Source organism: Thunnus maccoyii, chromosome 3 (genome assembly GCF_910596095.1).
Source record: "Thunnus maccoyii chromosome 3, fThuMac1.1, whole genome shotgun sequence".
Classification (NCBI taxonomy): domain Eukaryota; kingdom Metazoa; phylum Chordata; class Actinopteri; order Scombriformes; family Scombridae; genus Thunnus; species Thunnus maccoyii.
Genome location: NC_056535.1, coordinates 16,718,866 through 16,742,115, shown reverse-complemented (window position 1 = coordinate 16,742,115; position 23,250 = coordinate 16,718,866). Strand labels below are relative to the sequence as shown.

General features: G+C 38.4%; 2 protein-coding genes across 3 annotated transcripts; one reads left to right on the top strand and one right to left on the bottom strand.

Annotated features, from left to right (window-relative positions):
* Positions 1-161: 161 nt before the first annotated feature.
* On the bottom strand, positions 162-4,665 carry emc3 (ER membrane protein complex subunit 3). The gene is made up of 9 exons (XM_042407638.1): positions 4,409-4,665; positions 3,850-4,020; positions 3,191-3,248; positions 2,979-3,072; positions 2,393-2,497; positions 2,176-2,257; positions 1,966-2,045; positions 976-1,058; positions 162-895 (listed from the first exon to the last, which is right to left on the bottom strand). Exons 2-9 carry the CDS (start codon positions 4,002-4,004, stop codon positions 767-769), a joined length of 786 nt encoding a protein of 261 aa, XP_042263572.1. The 5' UTR covers positions 4,005-4,020; positions 4,409-4,665; the 3' UTR covers positions 162-766.
* LOC121894789 (RNA-binding protein 5-like) lies at positions 3,997-17,570 on the top strand. Of its 2 annotated transcripts, none has more exons than XM_042407637.1 (25): positions 3,997-4,065; positions 8,873-8,926; positions 9,649-9,811; positions 9,923-10,066; positions 10,870-10,939; positions 11,324-11,397; positions 12,200-12,283; positions 12,395-12,455; positions 12,554-12,622; positions 12,713-12,873; positions 12,965-13,062; positions 13,414-13,501; positions 14,281-14,349; positions 14,423-14,495; positions 14,586-14,689; positions 14,814-14,943; positions 15,059-15,150; positions 15,264-15,461; positions 15,553-15,702; positions 15,892-15,966; positions 16,069-16,248; positions 16,436-16,510; positions 16,604-16,704; positions 16,806-16,935; positions 17,136-17,570. In XM_042407637.1, the coding sequence occupies exons 2-25, from the start codon at positions 8,910-8,912 to the stop codon at positions 17,259-17,261; spliced, it is 2,532 nt and encodes an 843-aa protein (XP_042263571.1). In that variant the 5' UTR covers positions 3,997-4,065; positions 8,873-8,909; the 3' UTR covers positions 17,262-17,570. The 2 variants fall into 2 exon arrangements, with proteins under 2 accessions (XP_042263571.1, XP_042263569.1); XM_042407635.1 differs by lacking the exon at positions 3,997-4,065 and adding an exon at positions 7,011-7,159.
* The last annotated feature ends 5,680 nt before the right edge of the window (positions 17,571-23,250 follow it).

Below are 23,250 nucleotides of genomic sequence, written 5' to 3'. Positions count from 1 at the left end.
TTAAATAGACCCATGTTCTGCTGTGTTTCTCCTAGGGTATCATTAAAATCAGCACTAAATGACACTGTATGATCGCTAAGGGCTGACTAAAAAATTGGTAATTACTAGTTTGCAAAAACGAATCATGTGTTTGGGTGCACTGCAACAAATCAGTACAGGTATTTAGTCAAAACAGGCTTTATTCTGTACAAAACACAGGAGAATTACAATACAAAATAAACCGTCTACATACTTCAAAAACACAACATTTCAATCACAAAAACATATTCTCTGCCAATACCTAATCAGTTCTGGATCTACTTCCAACTTCAGGCAGCTGACATTAAGATGATCTATCTATGATCTCACAAAGGAGTGTTAAAGATTATTAAATTATAATTAGATAAACATCATTCAAACCTGTAAAATGGTATTTAATCCTATTATTTAAACATGATGGTACATGTGATAATGAGTACAGCAACGCTAGCTGTGCATGACCTAAGAAAAAATACACACTAGGTAGTTCATACTCTATTACCTAATGGCATTATGATGACATACAGTTGCAAGCTAATAATAATGCATTTCAGTAAGCGAAAAGCCACTTAATTTCTCCCCGCCAGGAATGGAAAGGTAATACATGTGACAAGAACCTCAAATAAGGGAATGTAAACTTTGCATAACATGAAGGGATTTGTCCCATCTCTGTGTTTTTAACTAAAAACAAATCCCTGCAATGATCAAAAATTCAAAGTGAAGGCTCCCAGTAGAAATGACCAGGCCATCAGAAGATACCAGTTGGTAGCTCCTTGCTAAACATGCCATCAAAGTCCAGCTCCCTGCTCATCAGCTCCTCCTCTACACTCTCCAGCGCCCACTGATGGTCAGTCAGTTCCAGTGCCTCCCACTCAGCCTGAAATAAAGGACAAACATCACATGAACAAACAATGAAAGCCCGAACCTCATTATCAACCCTGCTGACGCTATATGTACCTTGAAAGCTTTATTTGTATCTGCGGGCATGGCCATGGCGGCACCACTCATCTGCTCCTGCATGATCCTCGACTGATCTGCACCTGTGGGGATTGCATCACATAAACACAATCAGCATCCTGGAATGTAAAGATAATTATCTGAATGCAAGCTATAGCATGGGCTTCACCAAAGTCACATGCTTTTCATTCATCTGTTGCTAAAACGTAAAACCAAAACACCCAGACTGTGTGAACTGAACAATTTAGTTAGTTTGTTCTTGTTCATAGTTAGCAATATCATTAACACTGAATCAAATGACAACTTATAGAAAAGGGTTTCTAGTACTGCTGATCCCACTTAGAATCAACAGCTCCCTATGCAGTTCTATGCAGCTTTTGGTTCATATGGTTGAGCCTTAACCGCTCTCACAGACCTACCATTTTAAAACAACGTGCACCAACACACTTACCTTGTGAGGCAGCTGAATTCGCAAGATCACGCGAGAATCCTGCAAGAATCTCGCAAGAATCCATCTTGTCATTCTTAAAGTTATGCACTTGTGTCCGAACCACCGGTGGTTCGGACCGATCAGCATCCAATGAGGATTCTTACGTGATCTCGCGAATCTGGCTGCCTCGCAAGGTAAGACGGTGATAGACAGATGGTTCATCCAATCACCTGCCAAGTATTTTTTTGAAAGTGCCTGCCCTTTTCCAAATAGTTTCCAAAGACGACTTCTCAAATGGTTCTGTGTAACAAACCATCTGGTGCTTCAGGTTACCAACGCTAAAGAGTGTGCCAAGAGTTCCTTGGCAAGTGGACGCTTAAATTTTATGGTTCTGTTGCTATGAATATGTTTGCAGTCTTTCTATCCCCTAGTGATTAAAGTTTGTTTATGTAACTTTCAGTTTGTTGCTCGTGTAACAGGTGCAGACATTTTTGTTTTGTTTTATTATCAAACTTTACATTCTAATAAGCAAAAAATAATTGAAATTAACAAAAAATTACCATTATCTTGGCCTAAGATTAATGAGTACATGCTTCGTAGTCCAAACACATTCAGAAAATACCATGACGCTGAGCTCACCCTAGACGGTGGATACACATAGAAACAAACAAGAGAACAAATGACAAAAAGGTTACACATTATCTTCAGCATTTCGACATCAGTAATGAGTAACATATTATATTGCAACAGGTCTTGTTTTATTAGTTTACCAGGAAGCATCCAGTGAAAGCAGCTCTATTCCTTGCTGCAGCATGGGCTTGAAGCGCAGAGTGAGAGGGAAGGGAACCTTAGCTGTGTGAAATAGAGTACAGAGGAATTCAGTGTAGAATTTCCACGTAAAACAATTTCTTATCTGGTAGGAAGACAAACTAAGTCATTTTTGTGCAAGCCACATAATGCAAGATCTGTGATGAGTGAGATCGTTACTTGTTACAAATCCTGAAAAGGTCCAGTTTATCCAGCCTCCAATGAGGATCATGGGAAGCACATTGGTGACATTTCCTTTCATCATGTCTGTCAGCATGCTGGGATCTGTGAAAAGATGCAGTAAGCAAATACAATGAATTTGTCTTGTATATTTGTTTTATTACAGTTAATAACAACTGTGCAGTGAGTCTGCTGCACGAAAAATGTAGATATGTTACATTAACAATTCTTTTTGTAATACAGACTTTTAGCTGTTCTGTATATGCATTTTTTATAGTCAGTCAGAGTGTTTGAAGAAAAGAAATCCAGCAGTGGCATGATGGTATCCACAGGAAAAGATTCTGTAACAATATTCTGTCCAATCATCGTATTATCATTTTATCACTTTTTTAACACTGCATTTGGCATGTTTTCTCTTCAGTTAAGTTAGTTTATCTATTAATATTTTCATATATTCATATTGAATTGTTTCATTAACATTTTTTAACATTTAGACAAGCTTATTCATAAATGACCACTGAGGATTATAACACGGGACATTGCATAATCACATTCTGTATATTGGTAAATACTTCAGAGGGATTACCGGTCATTGGAGAGGGTGGAACAACCTTTCTTTTGGTCTTCTTGAAAAATCCATCTTCTTGATTATTGAAGTAGAACTTTCTCATCAAAAATGACTAAAACATAAGAGAGAATTTTAGTATTATTGTCTCACACACTGTAGTTGCCACAAATAAACACCAAGACTAGAGGTTTAAAATGTACGAATGAAACAACATAAACTCAATTATCTACCTGTTTGGGAATGTATTTTCCATTTTCTCTGAGAATTCTGCTCCGAATAAGAACCTGGCTGGAATGGCAGACGTAATCATTCATCAGAACAAAGGGCAATGGGCTGATGATATATGGACTAAACCAAAACTGCTCATATTTATGATGATAAAAACTGAATATGGCACTGAGAATTATATTGTATATGATTTGTCTAAAAAGCAAAGATCTCTATGTGCTCAGCTGAGATCTGGTATTTTAACACTGACAGTTGAAACTGGATGGTATTTAAATCTAGAAGAAGAAAAGCAGATTTGTCAAATGTGCTATCTAAATGATGTTTTCTACTTTCTGTTGGGAACTGTGCAATGCTTTGTTTAGTAAGATAAAAATAGATACTGACTATTGACTTAAATTTATTTTCTGTGACCAGCTCATTTGGGATTTTTGTTTTGTATTGTTTCATTTGTTTGCTTGTGTTTATTTTCTTTTTCTACATAGTTCTCTATATGCTTTGTATATGTATCACTGGGTAGATGCATGTTTTGTAAAATAGTGGTGTCTTGGAATCACATGTGGGACGAACCAAATGTTTGGCATGACACAAATTAAACTTTAACAACTCATTCATAATTCATTCATAATCATTCATACATCACTCACAATTAGAGACTACTTACCTGTCAGAAACCTGTTCTAACGTCAACTTCTTGTCACTTTGAAGAAGGATGGAGACATAATGCCGAATCACCCCAACAAAAAAGGTGATGAAGACAATGGGCAACACAACCCATAGTCGAATATTAGAGTCCAGCAGAAGCTCCGGCTCAGCCATAAGCCTGGTAGCTTGGCTGCAGAATCAAAGACACAGCGTGAGAAAAAGCGACTATCAGCAGGCAAGTTTTAACACAACTTCAGTCCGTCCACAATACTGAGATAACGCGCTCATTAATGTGAGACTTGCTTATTTGTAATTACTAGGTAAATGACTAAAACGCTGCAAAAGCTAATTAAACGTTACAGAGGGATGGGCTGTCAGTGCATTTAGCTAGCAAGCAGCGGTAGTAGCATAAGTATCAAGCTAGCTAACCAGCGTGAAACAACCCATTTTAGCTCAACGTCACAAAGTTGAAACGATCTGTTTTTTCATAGGCAAGAACAAATGATGTTTGAAACTGCTACAGATGAACACAAGTGACGCTAGTGGTGCGCTAATGTTAACATTAGCCAGCTGGCTACCTTCCTTCCTTCCTGATCCCCGGGTCGCAGTTGTGTTGGAGCAGGCGTCTCACCGCAGCGAAGACAACTTGCAATGTTTTCTTTTTCTCAGCTGCGAGAGACTCAAATCATGCGCTCCGTGAGGTAGTTAAATAAATTAAACAATATTTAACAATTCGCATCCACTGCCGCGGCCATTGCGTTGTGGTGGTTGAATCCAGGGATGATGAGAGCAGATTTCTGCTTCTGCAGCTCATCCGCATCTCACTCACCGGGACTGCAGCGCCACCCCGCGGTGATGGAGGAAGTGTCTGCGGAAAGTGTCTGTGGAAAGATGCAGTGAGGAAATGTACTTAATAAAGTCTTGTACATTTGTTTTATTACATTAATTACAATTTTGGTGCACAAAAAAAGATTAATGCAGACGTTTAGCTGTTCTGTATATGATTTTTTTTTTTACAATCAAAGTGTTTGAGGAAAAGAATCCCAGCAGTGACATGGTGATATCCACACAAAGAAAAGACTCCTAATCCTGTCAATTATGTCTCAAGTGTGGCAGGATGTCTGGTTCATGGCAGTACCAGGGGCGAACAGCATAGAGTTAATAATATAGGATGGCAATAATCCTCCTGGGCAGCTAAAGACATGAAAAATGTGTTTTTAGTTGTTTCTGAATTTTAGATAAAGTGAAAGCTTGTTTGAAATTAATACCATTGTGTAGAATTCAGAGCACTTGTATTATAGTTTCATGGATACCCATTTATGAATAATTGAAGGCAATAAAGAGCAGGAGTGGTGGATATTAACAATGCAGAGGCTAAAGGGTTATGTCACACTGAAACAGACTGCAAACAACATAGAAACATGTCTGTTTCAGAAATGGAAGGCCAACAGTAGCCTTACTTATATGACCATTTTTAGGAAAATTGATACACATTTTAACAATTTTCTCTCCAAAAGAACGAGAATTTATTTATATAGCTCTATATGCCAAGGATGTTTAGACATACAATGGATTTCACTCTGGTTTCCAGTGTCTCTCAATGTACTTACAGTAACACACAGTGCCAAGAACAATGTACAAGAACATATACATAAACATGAAGCTACAACAAGGACGACAAAGCTAAAAAGAGATAAGAAAATAAAAACAGACCTATTATGTACAGGCAAAAATAGATCCATATACAGTAATTAAGCAACAATTGACAACTACACACAATGTTGATATACAGGTCGAACTACTGTAAGCTGAAAGTGAGAAATAGTGCAAGAAAGTGCTGGAATAAATACTGTAATATAATAAGTTTCTATATGGACACTCAGTAGATGTACAGTACATACATTTACATTTGACAGTAATAGATAACATGCATGACGTTGCACAATTGTATATTAAACGGTAATATACATCATTTTTAAGCACAGTATATGTTTTGAGTCTTGACCAAGTTATTTCACAGGGATACAGATTTATTGCACATGGATAGCACAGCCACAATATAGGATATGACATTAAGTTGTCAAGTAATGTAAATCATTTTATCCTTAGTTATTATATTCCTGCTAGAGTACTCATTCATTTGTTTGTATGTTTGTCCACTGTGTTGGATTTTGTTTTTAGCCAGACTACACTTAAACATCGTCTCATTGTCAATCACCCTGATCAGTAGGTGGCAGTAGCTATCTGTGTTATTTCCTAAGAAAATGGCTATTATTTCCTTCAAGCTTTGCTTTTGTGGCCTGGACAATGATAGTTTGAAATCCAATGGGAAAACAGGCGAATTTACACATTTTCATTCACATAAAGTCATAAAAACAACATATGAATATGAAATATGTATTTATACTAAAGTTATACAAAAATCACCACAAAATATTTAGAAGTGAATAGTTTTTCGAGATTTGCGATTTTACTGTAAATCACTTTCACAAATCAGCCCTAAAATATAGTGTCCCATCATCGTATCTGGTGATTCATATGTTGTTTCTTCTTACTTTACGTGAATGAAAATGTGAAAATTCACCAGTTTTCCCGTTATATATAAGTAAATCAGTATATAAGTAAATTTAAAAATATCACTGACCTGGTCACAAAAACAAAGTTAGAACTGTATAATAGCCATTTTCTATACTTTTTTAGGCATGAGCAATTAGGAAATAACACTTACTACCCAGGAAAAAAATACAAGAATATTTGTTACACAGTATTATCATAGATGAGATTCTTATTCTGCTATGACACATCCTGACATAGACAGACCGTTTAGTTATTTATTTTCATTAAAAAAAAACATGAGGGGGGCAAAATATTATGAACACTTTTCAATATAATACACTCCACTACACCACCACCACCCACTACGACCTCAGTAATAAACGTCAAAGTAGTAGTCAAAGTAGAATCATCACCTTTCTGACTATGTCAACAGGACATGAGGATTTATGGCAGATTTATGGCAGAGCTGTTGTGCTGGATTGCATTAGATTGCACAGGTGTACCTAACAGAGTGGCCGGTGAGTGTGTGTGTGTGTGTATATATATATATATACACACACACACACATATATATATACATACTGCACCTTCCAGTCCAGTAGGTGGCAGTAATGCTCCCGTAAGAAACCGCCAATAAACCCGAAGAAGAAGAAGAAGCAGCTCCGGATCGGACGAGCTGGAAAAAACGTCCAGAATATCAGATATAACGAGCTGTTTTAACACGTTTCGTTAACACTAAACGACTTGGGACTGTGTTTCTTCGTTCGGCTAACGTAAGCTAAAATATTTACCGTTACACTAAGTGATCCATACGACATCCATCAAACGTTAAAGCTAAAGCCAACCACATATATCTCCAGTGGCCTCTTTACTCCTGTGTTAACAAAGGCCCGGGGCTTGTTTTAGCCAGGATGTCTCTGAACAATCTGCAGTCAGAATTTAACGTTAACTGATCGATCCGTGCATCGGTTACCTTAGCATAACGTTATAGCTAAGTTAACCGTTTGAAGCAGTATTAAGTGTCTGTCAGTCGTTTCAAATCAGGCCTGAACTGAATATAATGTCACTGCAGAAATGTCAGCCTTTTTGAGTAATACAGTCAATGCGTTAGTGTAGTGATAAGGAAACGAAGCTTTCTGGAGCACCGAGACAAATATGAAACAATTGCATGAAAATAGTTTACTGTTTCGGAGCATTTGATACATTCAAAATGGCGACATCTGCTGGACAGCTGTTGGCATTACACTAGAATGGCTGAACGAAATCTGAGACCGAGATGAAACAGTCAGATCATAAGTGGTTTTACAGCTTTCATTGTTGTCATTTTGTTCATTACAGTCTATATTATTAAAACGGATCACTTTTAAAAGAGTCTACGCTCTGTTTTTAGATATCATGTGTGACATTAAGACAATAATTGAAAACACTCAGGGATCATAATGAAATAAAGTTAACATATTAGCTTTGTCCTGTTACCACATTGATGCATTCACCATGGTAACAGGACATAGGGTAACAATAATAATAATAATAATAATTTAACAGAAAAGGTAGTAAATACAATCAAATTTCTTTTAAAAAAAATCTTGGAGCATAGTAACTGTATCTGCATATTTCTTGTTGTTAACAAGTTGGAGACTCAAAATACTTTCTAAAATCAATCATGAAAAGTTCAAATGATGGGTGAGAACTTGGATTTATGGTATTCATAGTATAGTAGCCTATTACATCCTTGGCTTCCAGCTTAATTGAATGGTTAGTTTAAGTGTCAAAGTCATCTTAAATTTTCTCCCAGAATCCTGATGTGTACTGACATTCATAAAAAATAGATGTTTAGTTGTTTCTTCATTTTTACAAAATTCACATTTGTTATTGATATCCACAAATTTTGAGACAAATTTATTGGTGGAGTATACAGTATATTATGCACAACTTTGTAATGTACTTCTTTCGGTTTGTTGGGGATAACAAATGTGTCTGGGAGAAGCTATATTGTTTGTTTCCCATTGAATGTTAGAAAAATGGGAGTTCCATACAAATTTTCCCACGTGGAGTAATTTTCCTTTTTGCTGTAGAAATAATTTCTTACATGTTTATTAGTACAAATGTGACTTTTAATATTTATTCCGTTAACAAAGAATGTAGGTTCCAACTCCAGCACAACCTGTATCGAAAAACCAGCGCCACACCTCTCTGATTCGAGTGTGAGCTTCTTTGGGGTGGTCACGTGATTTTTGGCGTGGTGAAGCGAGGCATCAAAACATCTTGCCTTCAGGTTTTATCATTTTATGTCTTTGAGTGGATTAACATTAGGAAATGTTCATGACACATCTGCTTTGTGACTCATCTAGATGTCGTTACACACAGTAAAAACACATCAAGGTGTGTGTTCCAGTGTTATGCTCTCTGATGTTTTCCCTAGCTGACCTCAAACACCTTCTTAATAGTGATTCAATGGCTGAGAGATTCTTTTGATTTTCTTATAGAGTCCTTTGATCGAACGTGTATCCTCTACACTAAACTATGGGAGCTGATAAAAGGTAAAATGAATAATCCAATGCAGGAGTGGCACAGTTTCAGTGCATTTATCTAATTTATATGAGTGTCACTCTATGTTCTTATGCCGTCAGACTGTTGAACTCTGGGACTTTGTAAACATGTTGACCTGGTTCACCTCTGGGGACATTATGTAGACTTACATTCACTTTCTGGAGACTTACTCTAACCCTAACCACTGCTTGTCTAACCCTAACCTTAACCACTGACCCAAAAATCAGTGTTTTACCTAATGGGGACACAGCTTTTGTCCCCCAGTTGGACAAGCCATCCCCAATTAACTGGTCTTTAGTCTGAAATTTGTCCCCAAGTATCCTCTGACAGACACACACACACACAGACACAGTCTCTCTCTCTCTCTTCCTCTTCTACACACTAACTCAACCCCCCAACAAACACACACACACTCTTCCCTACTAGGCAATATATATATTTTACCAGAAGTATTTATCACATATCACTTATGTGCAATATGCTATTAATCTATTCATCACCCATGTGCAATACTGCAATACAATGTATATTTGTTTGTATATTCTTTATTTCATCTGGCTTATCTTTCTCCTCTCTCTCTCTATTTCTCCTTTTTTTTTTTTTTTTTTTACAGTTGTAAATATCTGTTTCATAATCTAATTGGAACTAGAGCTCGCCACCCGCTGTGTTGCTGCGCCTGTGACAATAAAAGCTCTTGAATCTTTTATTTCAGGCTCAGTCGGGGTGAGCGCAGTGGGAGATACGGTTCAGACGGGAGGAGAGATGATCCAGACTGGCACGAAAGACGAAGTAGAAACGTAGAGCGAGATTATGATCGACGCTGGGGTGACGATAGACACAGAGAGCGCTTTGATGAGCACAGAGAAAGTCCAGAGGTAAGCCAATAGGAATTTATTTGCAAGCGCGCATGTTAGTAGACTAATACAAAAAACACTCTGCTTCCAAATTTGATAACTGCAGCATTATTTCTTCTTTGTTTGCAACAGAGGGGTCGAAAACGTCACAACAGTGACAGATCGGATGATGAATACGATGGAGATTATCCAGAGCAGGACTACAAAATGGAGCAGGAAGAGGAGAGCAAGACTATTATGCTCAGGGGTCTCTCTCTCCATGTCACAGAGGATGATGTATGCTCACAGATCTTACTCATGCTTTTTAAGGGTAAAGCTTCACCAAAAGCTGCGAGCTTGGCAGAGTTACTGATTTCTTGTTTGTTTTCTATAAATAGGCATGTGTGAGTGTCGTACCTGGTTGGCACAGAATTGTTGAACTTTGAAAAGGTGGAAAATTACAAAGTAGTAACCAGTCAAATCTGGAATCCTCGTCTAATCAAAACAAATGAAAATGCAGGGTTAACCTGTCATTTTAGCCCTGGAGAAAACAGCTCCTCCACTGATCTGTTTCACTTGTGCACCTAAAATACAACAACCATGGACGCAAGTAGGAAACTGCATTTGATTTAACACCACAATTCAATTGGCCCACCATCAAGCAGCTGATTATGGGAGGTTTGTGCAGTACCTGGCAGCTTTGGTGCATTTGGTCTGGCTTTACCCTGATGTCCTGAGGTCATTTTTAGATTATCCTTCCTATTCAAACCCCAAGCTAACAGTGTTTTTTTTTAAAAGGCCAGCAGCTTCTTTGGAAAGCTGTCCCAATCTTCTTTAAGACAGAGTAGAGCACTTTGTAAAATTGAATTTGTCAAAGTAATTCATCTGATGTTGGCTGCTTTTTTTATGATCTGGCTGACTGAGGCGGCATACAATTTATGACAATGAAGAAATAGCATTTGATCAAGTAGTGTTCTTTTTTTTTTTTTTGAAGCTGTCTGTGTGTAAAATCAACAGCTTTGTTTTTTGTAAATGATACACAAAATAATGAGAAAGAAGGACAATTGTATTCATTTGACCCCCTGTGCTCCGTATTCCAGATCCGCTCAGCCCTTGAGCAGCTGCAGGGGCCGCAGCCCGTGGACATCCGCTTGATGAAGAAAAGGACAGGTGAGTGTCGCTGTTCAGTGGAGGCTCTCACATTCACCTTCACGTCTCTTGTCTGACAACCCTCCTTTGCCTCCCTTACCGCTATCCCTGAAAAAAAAAAAAGTGTCATATTACAACTGTCAGAGGATTTGTTTCACATTGAATAGTCTGGTGCGATGACGTGGCCAGGTAAGGAGGTAACTGTATGTACTATACCGATTATTATTATACAGACATTCCATGCTATAGTATACAAAATCCACCACCATCCCTTTGACCTTGTAAGCACTCTCCTCCCTCCGTTTGACTTTGAATTGGACTGTACAAGCCCATTGTGAGTTTGAATGTTGCACCAAAGCATTCTAACTAACACGCCTCCCGTCTATATTTGAATGCTGTCTCTAGGTATAAGCCGAGGTTTCGCCTTCGTGGAGTTTTATCACTTGCAAGATTCTACCCGATGGATGGAGACCAATCAGGTTGCCTCAACAATCACCAAGTCTAGAATATATTCTTGGAGATTAGAGCCCCAATTAAACGATACCTTGTTGATGATAACAGTTGAAACTGAAATATGTTTATATTTAGAAATGTATCATAAACTCGATTATGTATAACTGTGATATCAGAGGTAAATATCTTTTGATATCACACACTTGGTTGATTAATTTGCTAAGTATACAGCAACTTTTTCAGCCAAAACAAAAGTCTCTCAGCTGCTTAGTTTACAGATGTTGTGAATCACTTTTGCTTTTGGAAATGCAATGAAATCTTTTTAGATTATGAACAAGGACACAATGCAGAAAATGTTAGCTAAATACACCTTTTGCCTCTTCTAATGAGCAGTTAGGCCATTCCGTTAACAGAATGGCCCAAGTGGTCTTGTTTAGTTCTGACTGCCATGTGGTTTCAGAGCACATTCTGCTCCAGCTCAGTCACTTGGATATTTTCTCATCTCCATTTAACCCCCGAAGACTGGAGTGAGACAGGAATGAGCTGGCAGCACTCCGGTCCCAAACACTTAGAATCATTTTGAATGAGAACTCATTCCCTTGTACACAAGAACTACAGCTCTCTCTCTCTCTCTGAACTTCTCTTCCTGTCTCTGTTGCCTTTTTAATCCCTGAGCCACTCTACCTAAGCAGCGAGTGTAAGCATAGCCACTCTTTTCCCGTTCCAGCTGTGCTCACTCATGGAGTGGGTTAGCGGCAGGATCTCACCTGCCTTCTTTGGCCGAAACATGTCAAAATTTGAAATAACTGGTGGCTTTTGACTTCACAGAACAAGCTGGTGATCCAGGGGAAAAGCATTGCGGTGCACTACAGCAACAGGAGACAGAAGTTTGAAAACTGGCTTTGCAATGCTGTGAGTGTAATTCCCAAAGACACTGTGATTCCAGCATATTTCATATTTAGCTTTAATTGGTGTTGCTTTGGCTTTTAACAAAAATAAAACATTGTCACTGGTTTATCACAGTGTGGTTTGTACAATTTCCGGAAGAGGCTGAAGTGTTTCAGGTGTGGAGCAGCTAAAGTTGGTGAGTTTTTACTTCCACCTTTTCCTGTTCTGCATTAGTGGTTTGTACCGACTCATGACAACCTATGTGTTAATGTACTTTGTCATTGCTGAGTATAGATGGGGAGTCATCAGGAGTAATTGGTTTAAATGCAGAGTCTCAACAGACTGGAGATTACAATGGGGACAGTGAGTGTGATTTTCCTCACATATTTAAATATTACAATCCTCCAATGCACATATTCTGCATACATTTTTGACTACTTATTTTGTTTACAGCAATCATTTTGAGGAACATCGCCCCTCTTTCAACTGTCGACGGTATTATGAACATATTGGCCCCCTACGCCAACTTATCCACAGGCAACATCCGCCTCATCAAAGACAAGCAAACGGGACAGAACAGAGGCTTTGCCTTTGTTCAGCTCTCATCTCCCTTGGTATGTTATTTATATAGTAAAATGTAACTCTATTGTTTCTTTTGGGAGTGTACACACATGTGACAATCTTGTATTTTCACTTATTGTATAGGAGGCTTCTCAGCTACTCACCATTCTCCAGAGCCTTCAGCCACCTCTAAAACTGGATGGGAAAACGATCGGCGTGGATTATGCCAAGAGCGCTCGGAAGTGAGTCATCACACAAACACACATGCACAATTTGAGTCCATCCTCAGCTTTCTATGAATAGAATATAGTACATAAAAGATCTTTTGGATCTACACAGTGTGGACTGCATCATGTGGGAAGTGTAATCCACATATGCTATACACACTGTTTTCTTCAAAATGTGTTTCTGTTCTGCACCTTGAATTAAATAAAAAAGTGGTTCAGCTATACTAAAATTTAAATTCAGGATCAGATTCTGGTGCTGGACAGAATTTAAATGCAAGGATTGTTAAAGGAAATAAGGGAGGCATTTTTATCCTGCATGTGCTGCAAAATTAAGGTGTAACTAATGGCTCCATGGCCGTTTTACAGAGACTCAGCACAGCCTGATGGGATCAGAGCCAGTGCTCTCTCTGTTGCCAGCACGGCCATCGCTGCTGCTCAGTGGTCATCCAGCCAGGTAACATGGATTTACTACTACTACTACTACTACCACCACTACTACTACTACTGTTTTTGTGTTTCTAAATAATTTCAATTTCTGTCCCAGTCAATCACTGACCCAAAATCACCACGAATAAGAGGTGTGATATTTAAAATAAGGCAAAGAACACTTGTGGCCTGATTTTGCTGAAAGGTTTTATGCGTATAAATGTGTGAACAACCATTTACTACTAGATAAGAAGCATTTTAGGTTTCTGAATGAATTAAATGTTATGACAAGAGCATGCAGATATATTTGTGCTTTTTAAATTTCTAATGTTTTCAGTGGTATAGCAAAATCAGAATTAGCGACTCTTGAAAAAATAGTCGGATCACTTCACCTTGGTTGATGTTTGTCCTCCACTTACTTAAGCTATCCTCCTTTTCACACTGGACAGGAAGCGTACAACTGGCACATATAAGATTGTGTGCTCGGTTTTATATGGGGGCCGGAGGGACTTGTGAATCAAAATAACGAGATGAAAGGACCAGAAATCGTCAAAGAGCTTGCAGTGGGGTGTTGATTCTCAGTTGGATTGTTAATATTAGAAACTGTTGACTTAACATAGAATCATTTGATTCATTGTTTTGGACATTTTTCCCATAAGCTATAGTAAAAGAGCTACTGAATTTGGGACATTTTATACATACATTTGCAAAATATTGGTTCATATACTACTGCTCTTGGCATGTTTTTAATTGGGGTTCTTGTATGTTGCCACTGACTTTGCTCTCATACCTGTTTTTATCCTTTAGTTACAGCAAGGTTCAGCTACCACCTCTGACTACATGACTCTTTCAGAGAGCTACGCACAGCAAGCACAGGTCAGTCCAGTGTACTTTAATGTGACTTAAACCAAAAAGACCAAGGGTTCACTTTGAGTTTTTCCCTCTGTAGGGACAGAATTATCAAGTATGGCAGCAGCAGCCTGAAGGATTGGCTCCTGTCATTGGCGATGGATTACTTGGAGGTAATAAGAGGTGTTAGTCATTTTGATATTTCGGTTGATTTTTATGCTAAGGCTGAGATTGCTAATTTTATCATTGCCAACTGTCTCCAGCTGCTCCAGGAATGAAGACTGCGATCCCTGCACCCACAGGTGTGGTCATATGTCAGACGGCTCAAGTTTACCAACCCGTCATCATCGGGCAGCCTGCCATACAGGTACGCAGAGTATCAACATGGTATTTATGTACTGCAAACATGAGTACTCATTTATAATTTAACACTCGGGTATTGCATGGCGAATCCAAAACTTATTGTGACTTTTTTTCTCCTCCACTCTCAGTCACATCAATTAGTGAGACCGGCCGATGCTTCACAACAGGCTGCTAGTATTTGCACTGCATCACTGGTAACACCAACAGCCTCCACCGTTACAACTGCTGTCTGTGCTGCCCCCACTGCTAACACATCAGGTGAGATGAGTCTGCAATGGAATAGCCCCTCTGTATGTGCATGAATAGACCAGCCCAATTTATGCCATGTGGAAAGCACCATTTGTTTCATATTTGCTTCTTTTTGTATCTTTAGCTGTCCCTGACACTTCCACATACCAGTATGATGAGTCCTCAGGTTACTATTACGATCCACAGACTGGCCTGTACTATGATCCCAACAGCCAAGTATGTACCCAGTGATCTCACTGTATGTATATAAAGCCAAACATGGTGGATTTTTATGTCATTCATGTCATCCAAAACCAATTCAGTTCCTCTTCTCTTGTTGTTATTATTAGTACTACTATAACTCAGAGACTCAGCAGTACCTCTACTGGGACAGTGAGAAGCAGACATATGTTCCTGCGCCAGCAGCATCAGACACAAGCACAGAACAGACGTCCACAGCTAACAGCACTGCTGGTTCCTCAGCCACCACAAGCAGTAAAGAGCCTAAAGAGAAGAAAGACAAACCCAAAAGCAAGTCTGCACAGCAGGTAAACTCTACTTCTAAAAAAAATGTTTTTTGTGTGTGTGTTGCTCTCGTCTTTGAAATGATGTATTTATTGACTGTTAATCAAATTGCAGATTGCGAAGGACATGGAGCGTTGGGCGAAAAGCTTAAACAAGCAAAAAGAAAGTTTTAAGAGCAGTTTCCAAGCCTTTGGACCATCCAGGGAAGAGGAGAGGAGAGAGTCTGCAGCTGCAGATGCAGGTTTCTTCCTCTTCGAAAAGAAGGTATTTTGTAGGCACAAGTATGTTTTGTATGTGATTAGTGTCATTGCATACTCGAAACACTACAAATATGGATTGACAGAGCTTTTTAATAATAATGTACATAAAAAGAGATACTCTCCTTCTTGTTATGAACAGTCTTATTATTGTATAGCTTATTATTTGTTGATTAAATTCATTCCTTCCTTTCAGCAAATTGGAGGCTTTGAGATGCCGTCCCTTATGACCGAACAGTTCAAAATCACTGAGCAGGAGACTTCAGTTAAGGTTTGTTTGTGCATTTGTTGTTATTTCCACACTCCAAAGTTAATGATAAAAACAAATCCCATTACACTCCACCTTTATCCATTTTCATGTTTCATATTACAGAGTGATCTGGTCCCTGCTTACAACGGGGACAGCGACCAAGAGGAGGGCATCTTAGATAGAGCAGCAGACGACGAAGGAAAAATAACAGACTGGAAGAAGATGGTTTGCCTTCTGTGTCGACGGCAGTTCCCCACCAAAGAGGCTCTTGTGCGTCACCAGCAGCTCTCTGACCTACACAAGGTGAGGATGATAAAACCACAGGTGTTTCATAATGAATATTCTGGGCACTGCCATCTGTTCAATGTATAAAGCTTCAATACGAAATGGAACATAAATTATAGATCTTGGACTGTCTTAAATATACATGTAAATGGGGTATTTTATTTGCCATGATTTGGTGATTTAATTTGCTTTCAATTGTTTTTAGCAAAACTTGGAAATTCAGCGACGTTCAAAACTCTCAGAAGCTGAGCTGGAGGAGCTGGAGAGAAAAGAGACTGAGGTATTTTGTTAAAAGTAATACCAGTTTTTCCCCCTTCAGTATATTTTTTTTAATAAGTGAAGAGTGAATAAGGTTTCATATTCATCTTAACAGCTGAAATACAGAGACAGAGCTGCAGAGAGAAGAGAGAAGTATGGTGTTCCTGAACCTCCTGCACCTAAGAGGAAGTTCTATCAACCTCCAACCCCAACAGTGTAAGTGTAATAGTTTAATCACGCACTGCAAACCACCTGTGATTTTAATTTTTAAAAATCTTTTTACATTTTTAAAATGTCCTCTCATCCACCTCCATCAGAAACTACGAACAGCCCACCAAAGATGGTCTAACAAGTGATAACATTGGGAACAAAATGCTGCAAGCAATGGGCTGGCAAGAAGGCAAAGGTCTGGGACGCCACCAGCAGGGCATCACTGCTCCCATCTCGGTGAGGAACTCGACAACAGTTCACAGCACTTTTGACAGTTTTCTTCAAGATAACACTCTCATTTCCCCAGCACCTCCTAACAGATGGAATATGCATGTGAACGTGCTCTTTTTCACTCAAAGAGCAATTAGCACTGTTACCCGAGGGCTACCTGTATCCAATCTGTCTCCTCTAATAACTGTCTTCACATCTCCCCACAGGCTTCATTAAGGACCAAGGGCACAGGCCTGGGTATTAAAGGAAGCTCATATGAACTCTCCGCATCTGACACCTACAAGGATGCCGTTCGTAAGGCCATGTTTGCACGCTTCACTGAGATAGAGTGAACTGGAGACGGAAAAGTAACCCCACTGAACTCTGAAGATTTAATTTCGTGGCCAAATGATCACAGTGAAAAGAACCATGTACAATTTCAAACCGTAATATGTATATAAAATACAGGTTTTTTTATATGTGTGTGTATATGTATGTAAACTAGATACAGTGTTTCATCATCCATCATTGTTTTTTTTTCAGTCGAATGAACATGTACATTTTGTATATTGTTTGTACATAAGATTATGTGTACTTTCTGAGGTTGTGTTTCTGTGAGAATCCAAAAGAATCAATATGATAATTAAACCTGATGGGCTCAAAAATACGTGTCTGCAAAATGTTTTCTCCCTTTTAAAAAAGAATGTCCTGTCATAAGAAAAATAACATAATATAAAATGTACAATTTATCACATATGCAAATGATTGAGTGGCATGCAACTTTTTATGGTTACAAATGGTTATGTGGTATGTGGTGAAAAATTTTCATAGTACCTTACTATGGTTGATGTACATGAGGGATACACAAAGGCTTTGTCATAATTACTGAGCTACTTCTGTGACTGGCGTTAATGATCTCTAAGATCAATATCAAAAGGTCATAGTGGTCTGAGAACTTAAGAGCAAGCTGTCATTCTTCCAGGAGACCTGACAGTGCCTGGTGATTGTTATTAAGTTTCTATTCCTCCAATATCTTTTTATGCTTCCACACCTTTTATGTGGCATAAGAGTTGCAGTTGGAATCTGCCGGTTGAGTCTGCTTCTATCATGACTTGGATATAGGCTCAAAGTGGAGAGTTAATTTGAGACGTCATCTTCTTAAACTCCCTTTAAGTATCTCTGAGCTGTACAGCTTCAGTCTCAGCTATGGCTTTGTTGTACAGTATGTCCCATAAATCCATGCTTTTAGAAAATCATTCACAGTAACCGGGTTTTACTGAGATATCAAAATAGATAAAATGCAAACATAGTGACTTGATTTTCCAGCCTGGAACTTCTTGTTCTCTGTGCTTGTTTCCTCCAATCTTCAATGTCTGATTGCTGTATAGGCTAGTCTAGCACAGCCATTCCCATGTATTCTTATATAATCATATAACACATGTTTATTTTATAGTTCAGAATATTGATGCAAGTTGCCAAATATAACATTTAGTTATCAGGACAAAGTAATAACAGATTTAAGCTATGGTTTAGCTGTTACACATTGGTGTGGTGTTCATATTCTCCTTTCTGAGTGGTTGATTTCACAGTCCTTGTACCACCTGGTGACTCTCTAGTCTGACCTACTGTATGTCACAGTCCTGATTCAGCTTGACACACAAGACTCATCATAAGAATGATGTGTTAGATAGCTCTGAGACTTCTACACCATCATACATGTAGAAAAATCTTCCCTTGTTCTGCTAAGTCTCTCTCAACCACCACTAGACATGCTGTCCATTATTTCTGCCAGACCATCTTTGGCTGCTTTCATATCTTCTTTCCTGGGGTTTAATGGCTGTCATGTTGCACCTGCCAGTGTTTTTGACGATGCCCTGCAGAATCTTTGCTATGTTGGTTTCCATCTCTCTGTTATTTCCTGGAAGAACTGAGAAAATGCTTTCGGATAGACTGTCAAGATGCTGTGTGAAAGAAGAATTCCTATTAAGTAATTTTTGGTGATATTCCAACATTCAGTCAGGTTTCAGTAGAGGTTGAAAGGCTTAAAGAACCTGTGTGTAGGATTTAGTGGTATCCAGCAATGAGGTTGCAGATTGCAATCAACTGAATACCCCTCCCCCTCGTCTTCCAAGCGTGTAGGAGAACCTACAGTGGCCATGAAACTTGCAAAAAATGCAAAAAGCCCTCACTAGAGTCAGTGTTTGGTTTGTCCATTTTGGGCTACTGTGTAAACCTGGAAGAGGACCTGCTCCCTATGTAGATATAAAGGGCTCATTCTGAGGTAACAAAAACACAATGACTCTTATTTTCAGGTGATTATACACTAATTAAAGCATACTTATGAATATTATATTCCATTTCTGCCAAGTCTCTCCTGCTAAGATGCCACTATATTTACCTTTAACTGTAGGGACAATATACAGTATATCCAGTATCTGCCTTTTTAAATGTGGTGTGTATTTTCAGGTGTTTTATACTGAGGCCATGCTTGCAATTATTTTTTAATGCCGCTATCTCGAGATCACAAGTTAATTATTTAGTTATCTCAAGAAAACAAGCTTTGTTATTTCAAGATAACCAGATAATCAACCCGTTTTCACAAGAAAACAAAAGGTTGTTTCCTCTTATTACTTATAATGTTTATCAGAGATCAGGAGTGTCACACCAGCATTAGTGATGGGAGAAATAAAGTTTTTTCGAAGCAGCGAATTATATGAAGCAATTGTGTTGAAAATGGTTCACTGTTTCAAAGCATTTGATGCAGTCAAAATGGCGACATCTGCAAGGCAACTTTGACATTGCTTTTATATGTTAGGATTCAGGGCAAGACGTCATGAAACAGACAAAATATATCTAAACTCATGGCTGTCATCTGTTTGATGTTTTCTGTCATATTTTATTCAATAAAGGTTATTTACCAAAAAATTGTCTGCATGGATGTACAAACATATATGGAGATAAGTAGTCATTTGTTATAAAGGCTTATATTAACCTCTTACTACTTTTATAAACTCTTTGATGAATTAGTGATGAATCCTCCCTGACAGTCCTGACAGTGATCTTGAAAGCTGAAATCAGGTTTGATCTAATGAACCACACACTAATTTTTAAGTTCTCCATAATTATCCCGTGATCTTGAGAAAATAAAAGTCATTATCTTGATATATCTTGAGTTATTATCTCACAAAAAAATCATCTCAAGATCACGAATAAATTATCTTGTAATCTCAGCATTAAAAAAATAAGCATGGCCGTTCTCGACCTCCGTAGTTTTAAGTGCAAAAATTCGTCTCATTCTGATCACTAGGGGGCAGTGTCAGTTATAGTAGGAACTGCTTCAACTAATCATGATAAAACATGATAAACATGACAAAAAAAAAAAATGATGAACATGATAAAAATGACAAAAAAAAGTTTACCAAAAAGGAGTAGTAAAATATCAGTTTTGTCATAAAATGTAACATCAACTGGTATCGGGCCATAATGCAGCAATCACAGCGGTGCAGCTATAGGTTAATTTGATGTATTTCCACTTGTTTTATGTGAAGAAATCCTTCCTTATTGCTACAATCAGGATTTTATGCGTCATTCCAGGTGGCATGGAAAGGAAAGGATGCCAGATCTCACCAAGATATCCTCTTGAGTGACAACCAAACAGCGCAGATTAACTGACCCTGTAGTGACAGAATGACAGCTTTGATCTCCCTGTTGATTAATACAGCTGCACAAAATGAACTGTGCTTGCTGTCTCATTGGGACACTTGTGAATGCCTACTCAGTTTTCAGCATGGCACTGGCTCAGCTTATCAGAATCTGTGTCAGTTGACTAAGCCGTTTTGCATAACCACACTTGTGCTGAATAAAATTGCTGGGAATGGGATTGGCATACGTACATCATGTCCCAAATGTATAGAGAATGTGATGTTAATAGGATTTCTGCTATTTATGTCCTAGAAACAGTATTATCTTGAAAGAGGCCCATGCACGCCTGTCTGAAGAGGCACGGTTATTAGTTACAGCTTGAACAAACCTGAAATCCTCACTGTTGTCATCTTTTACTGTGCCACTTTGGAGGTGAGATGGCCTATATAATGGATTTTGCCTTATAAAGTAACATTACTTTTTAAACATTTCACTAACTACAGCAGACTGCAGAGCAACTATCAATCAATCAATCAATCAATTTTTATTTATATAGCGCCATATCACAACAAAAGTCATCTCAAGGCACTTGACTCACATAGAGGAGGTCGAGACCGTACTCTTTAATTTACAGAGACCCAACAATTTCCCCATGAGCAGCACTTGGTGACAGCGGTAAGGAAAAACTCCCCTTTAACGGGTAGAAACCTCAAGCAGAACCCGGCTCTTGGTGGGCGGCCATCTGCTTTGACTGGTTGGGTTGAGAGAGAGAAAGAGAGAGGGAAAGGGGGAGGGGGGACAGAAGAACAACAATCATAACAATAACAATAAGTATAAGCATCAATAGCCAGGGAAGGATGCCATCAGGACTGTGAAGGACCGCAAAGGCTCGGCCCAGAACCCAGGGATTCCTGTGAGATGAGAAAGCACAAAAAACTCCGGGGAAGAAGCAAAATTATTGACATGCATTGATGTTACATGAATGCATACAGATGGAAGTCCCCCAGCAGTCTAGGCCTATAGCAGCATAACTAAGGGCTGATCCAAGGCGAGCCTGGTCGGCCCTAACTATAAGCTAAACAAAAGCTTTCTGAATGAAACACAAAACTCAAGTGGCTTAAACAACAGTTTTTCATTTCTGTCTTAAAACAAGAGTCAGGAGCCAAAATCATTCTGTAATCATTCCTCCTGTTCATACTTACCGTTAGAGGATCTCTTCCAAATGCACTTACAATGTAAGTGATGGGGGACAAAATCCACAGTCCTCGTTTTAAGCAAAAATGTATTTAAAGGTTTATCTGAACATAATCTTCAACAGTCTGAGTTAATCAAATAAAGTGGATATTTCCCAGAATTAGTCTTTTTAGTAAAAAATTCCCTCTTTGCATTTCAACAAACAGTGTTTTCCTGTTCAGCTGCAATGGACGGATTGTAACAATTATGGCCAGTATGAACAGGAGGAATGATTACAGCCAGAAAAAAGTGACTATTGTTTTAGGACAGAATTGAAAAATTGTGAACCTGTCCTTTAAATTATATCTAGACTTTATTATAGTTTTCTGTGTAGTCAGAGGAAATAATGTGTTTGAAACCAGAGCATGAGAATCTGAATAAATATAAAATCATCCCTGAACTGCACCCTATGATAATATCATGTAATTCAAGCAAAGTTCTTGCACACCAGTCCACAGTGTGCAGGATTCTTTGTTTTCTTTCCAAGTCACAGTACTGTAAATAGAATTATACATGACAAAAAGTAAAGTGAAGTGGAAAATGTAGGCTAAAAACAAGAACTGAGCCACTAAGATATTGTGTGTGAATATACAAGTTTTATAAAAAAGAGGGACATAATGACATGTAAGAAAATTGCATTACATGGCATTACAGTATAAAAGGTCAAAGAATCTCTGTTTGTCATCCAATATCACAATGACCCATGATTTCACATAATTTGAAATAGTTCTTAACACAGCATTTTGTTACATGTGCATCTTCTTGTTTCCTCCAAAGTGCATAGTCCAGGCTGTAATTCAAGCCTTGCTGCTGTGATGTAGGGCTGAATCTTTAGTGTTACCTGCTGACCCTGCTCAGCCTATAATAAGGAGATATCATCAGAGCCTACACTTTTTTGGCATGGACGTGCATTTTTCTTTTAAGAGAGAGTATATATTCAATGGAAAATCTCTATTCATTGTTTACGTGCACAAACAGTTGTAAATTAAGTAAATCATATCAGTTTAAACAGGGAGACTTTGTGCACCATGCTGTCAGGCTGATTGTGGTGAAGTCGCACTGATCCAAAGCACACACTGTGCAGTGTTGTGTTTGTCTCCATCTGAAATGTTTGTGTTCCTTTCCTTGGGGATCTAAAAGGAAATACATCTAAGACTATACTCTGAACAAATGCATGACAAAGACAAGAAACCACACTGGTGATACACTTGTCTCATGCAGGCAAGCTGTTTAAAACTGTGGCCAGCTGTCCAAACAGAAGACAACTGAATTCAATAACTGAGGAACTCATGATCCACACGTTCATTTAGAGACAGTTTAGATATACTGTATTATTAAATCTTAGCATTCATAAAATGAGGTATTTCTACTTTATTATTTTATTATTATTCCAAAAATATTCAAGATACTTCTCCCATTGGAGAGACACATTTCTTTAGAGATTTTAGGTTTATGCACAGTTTAGTC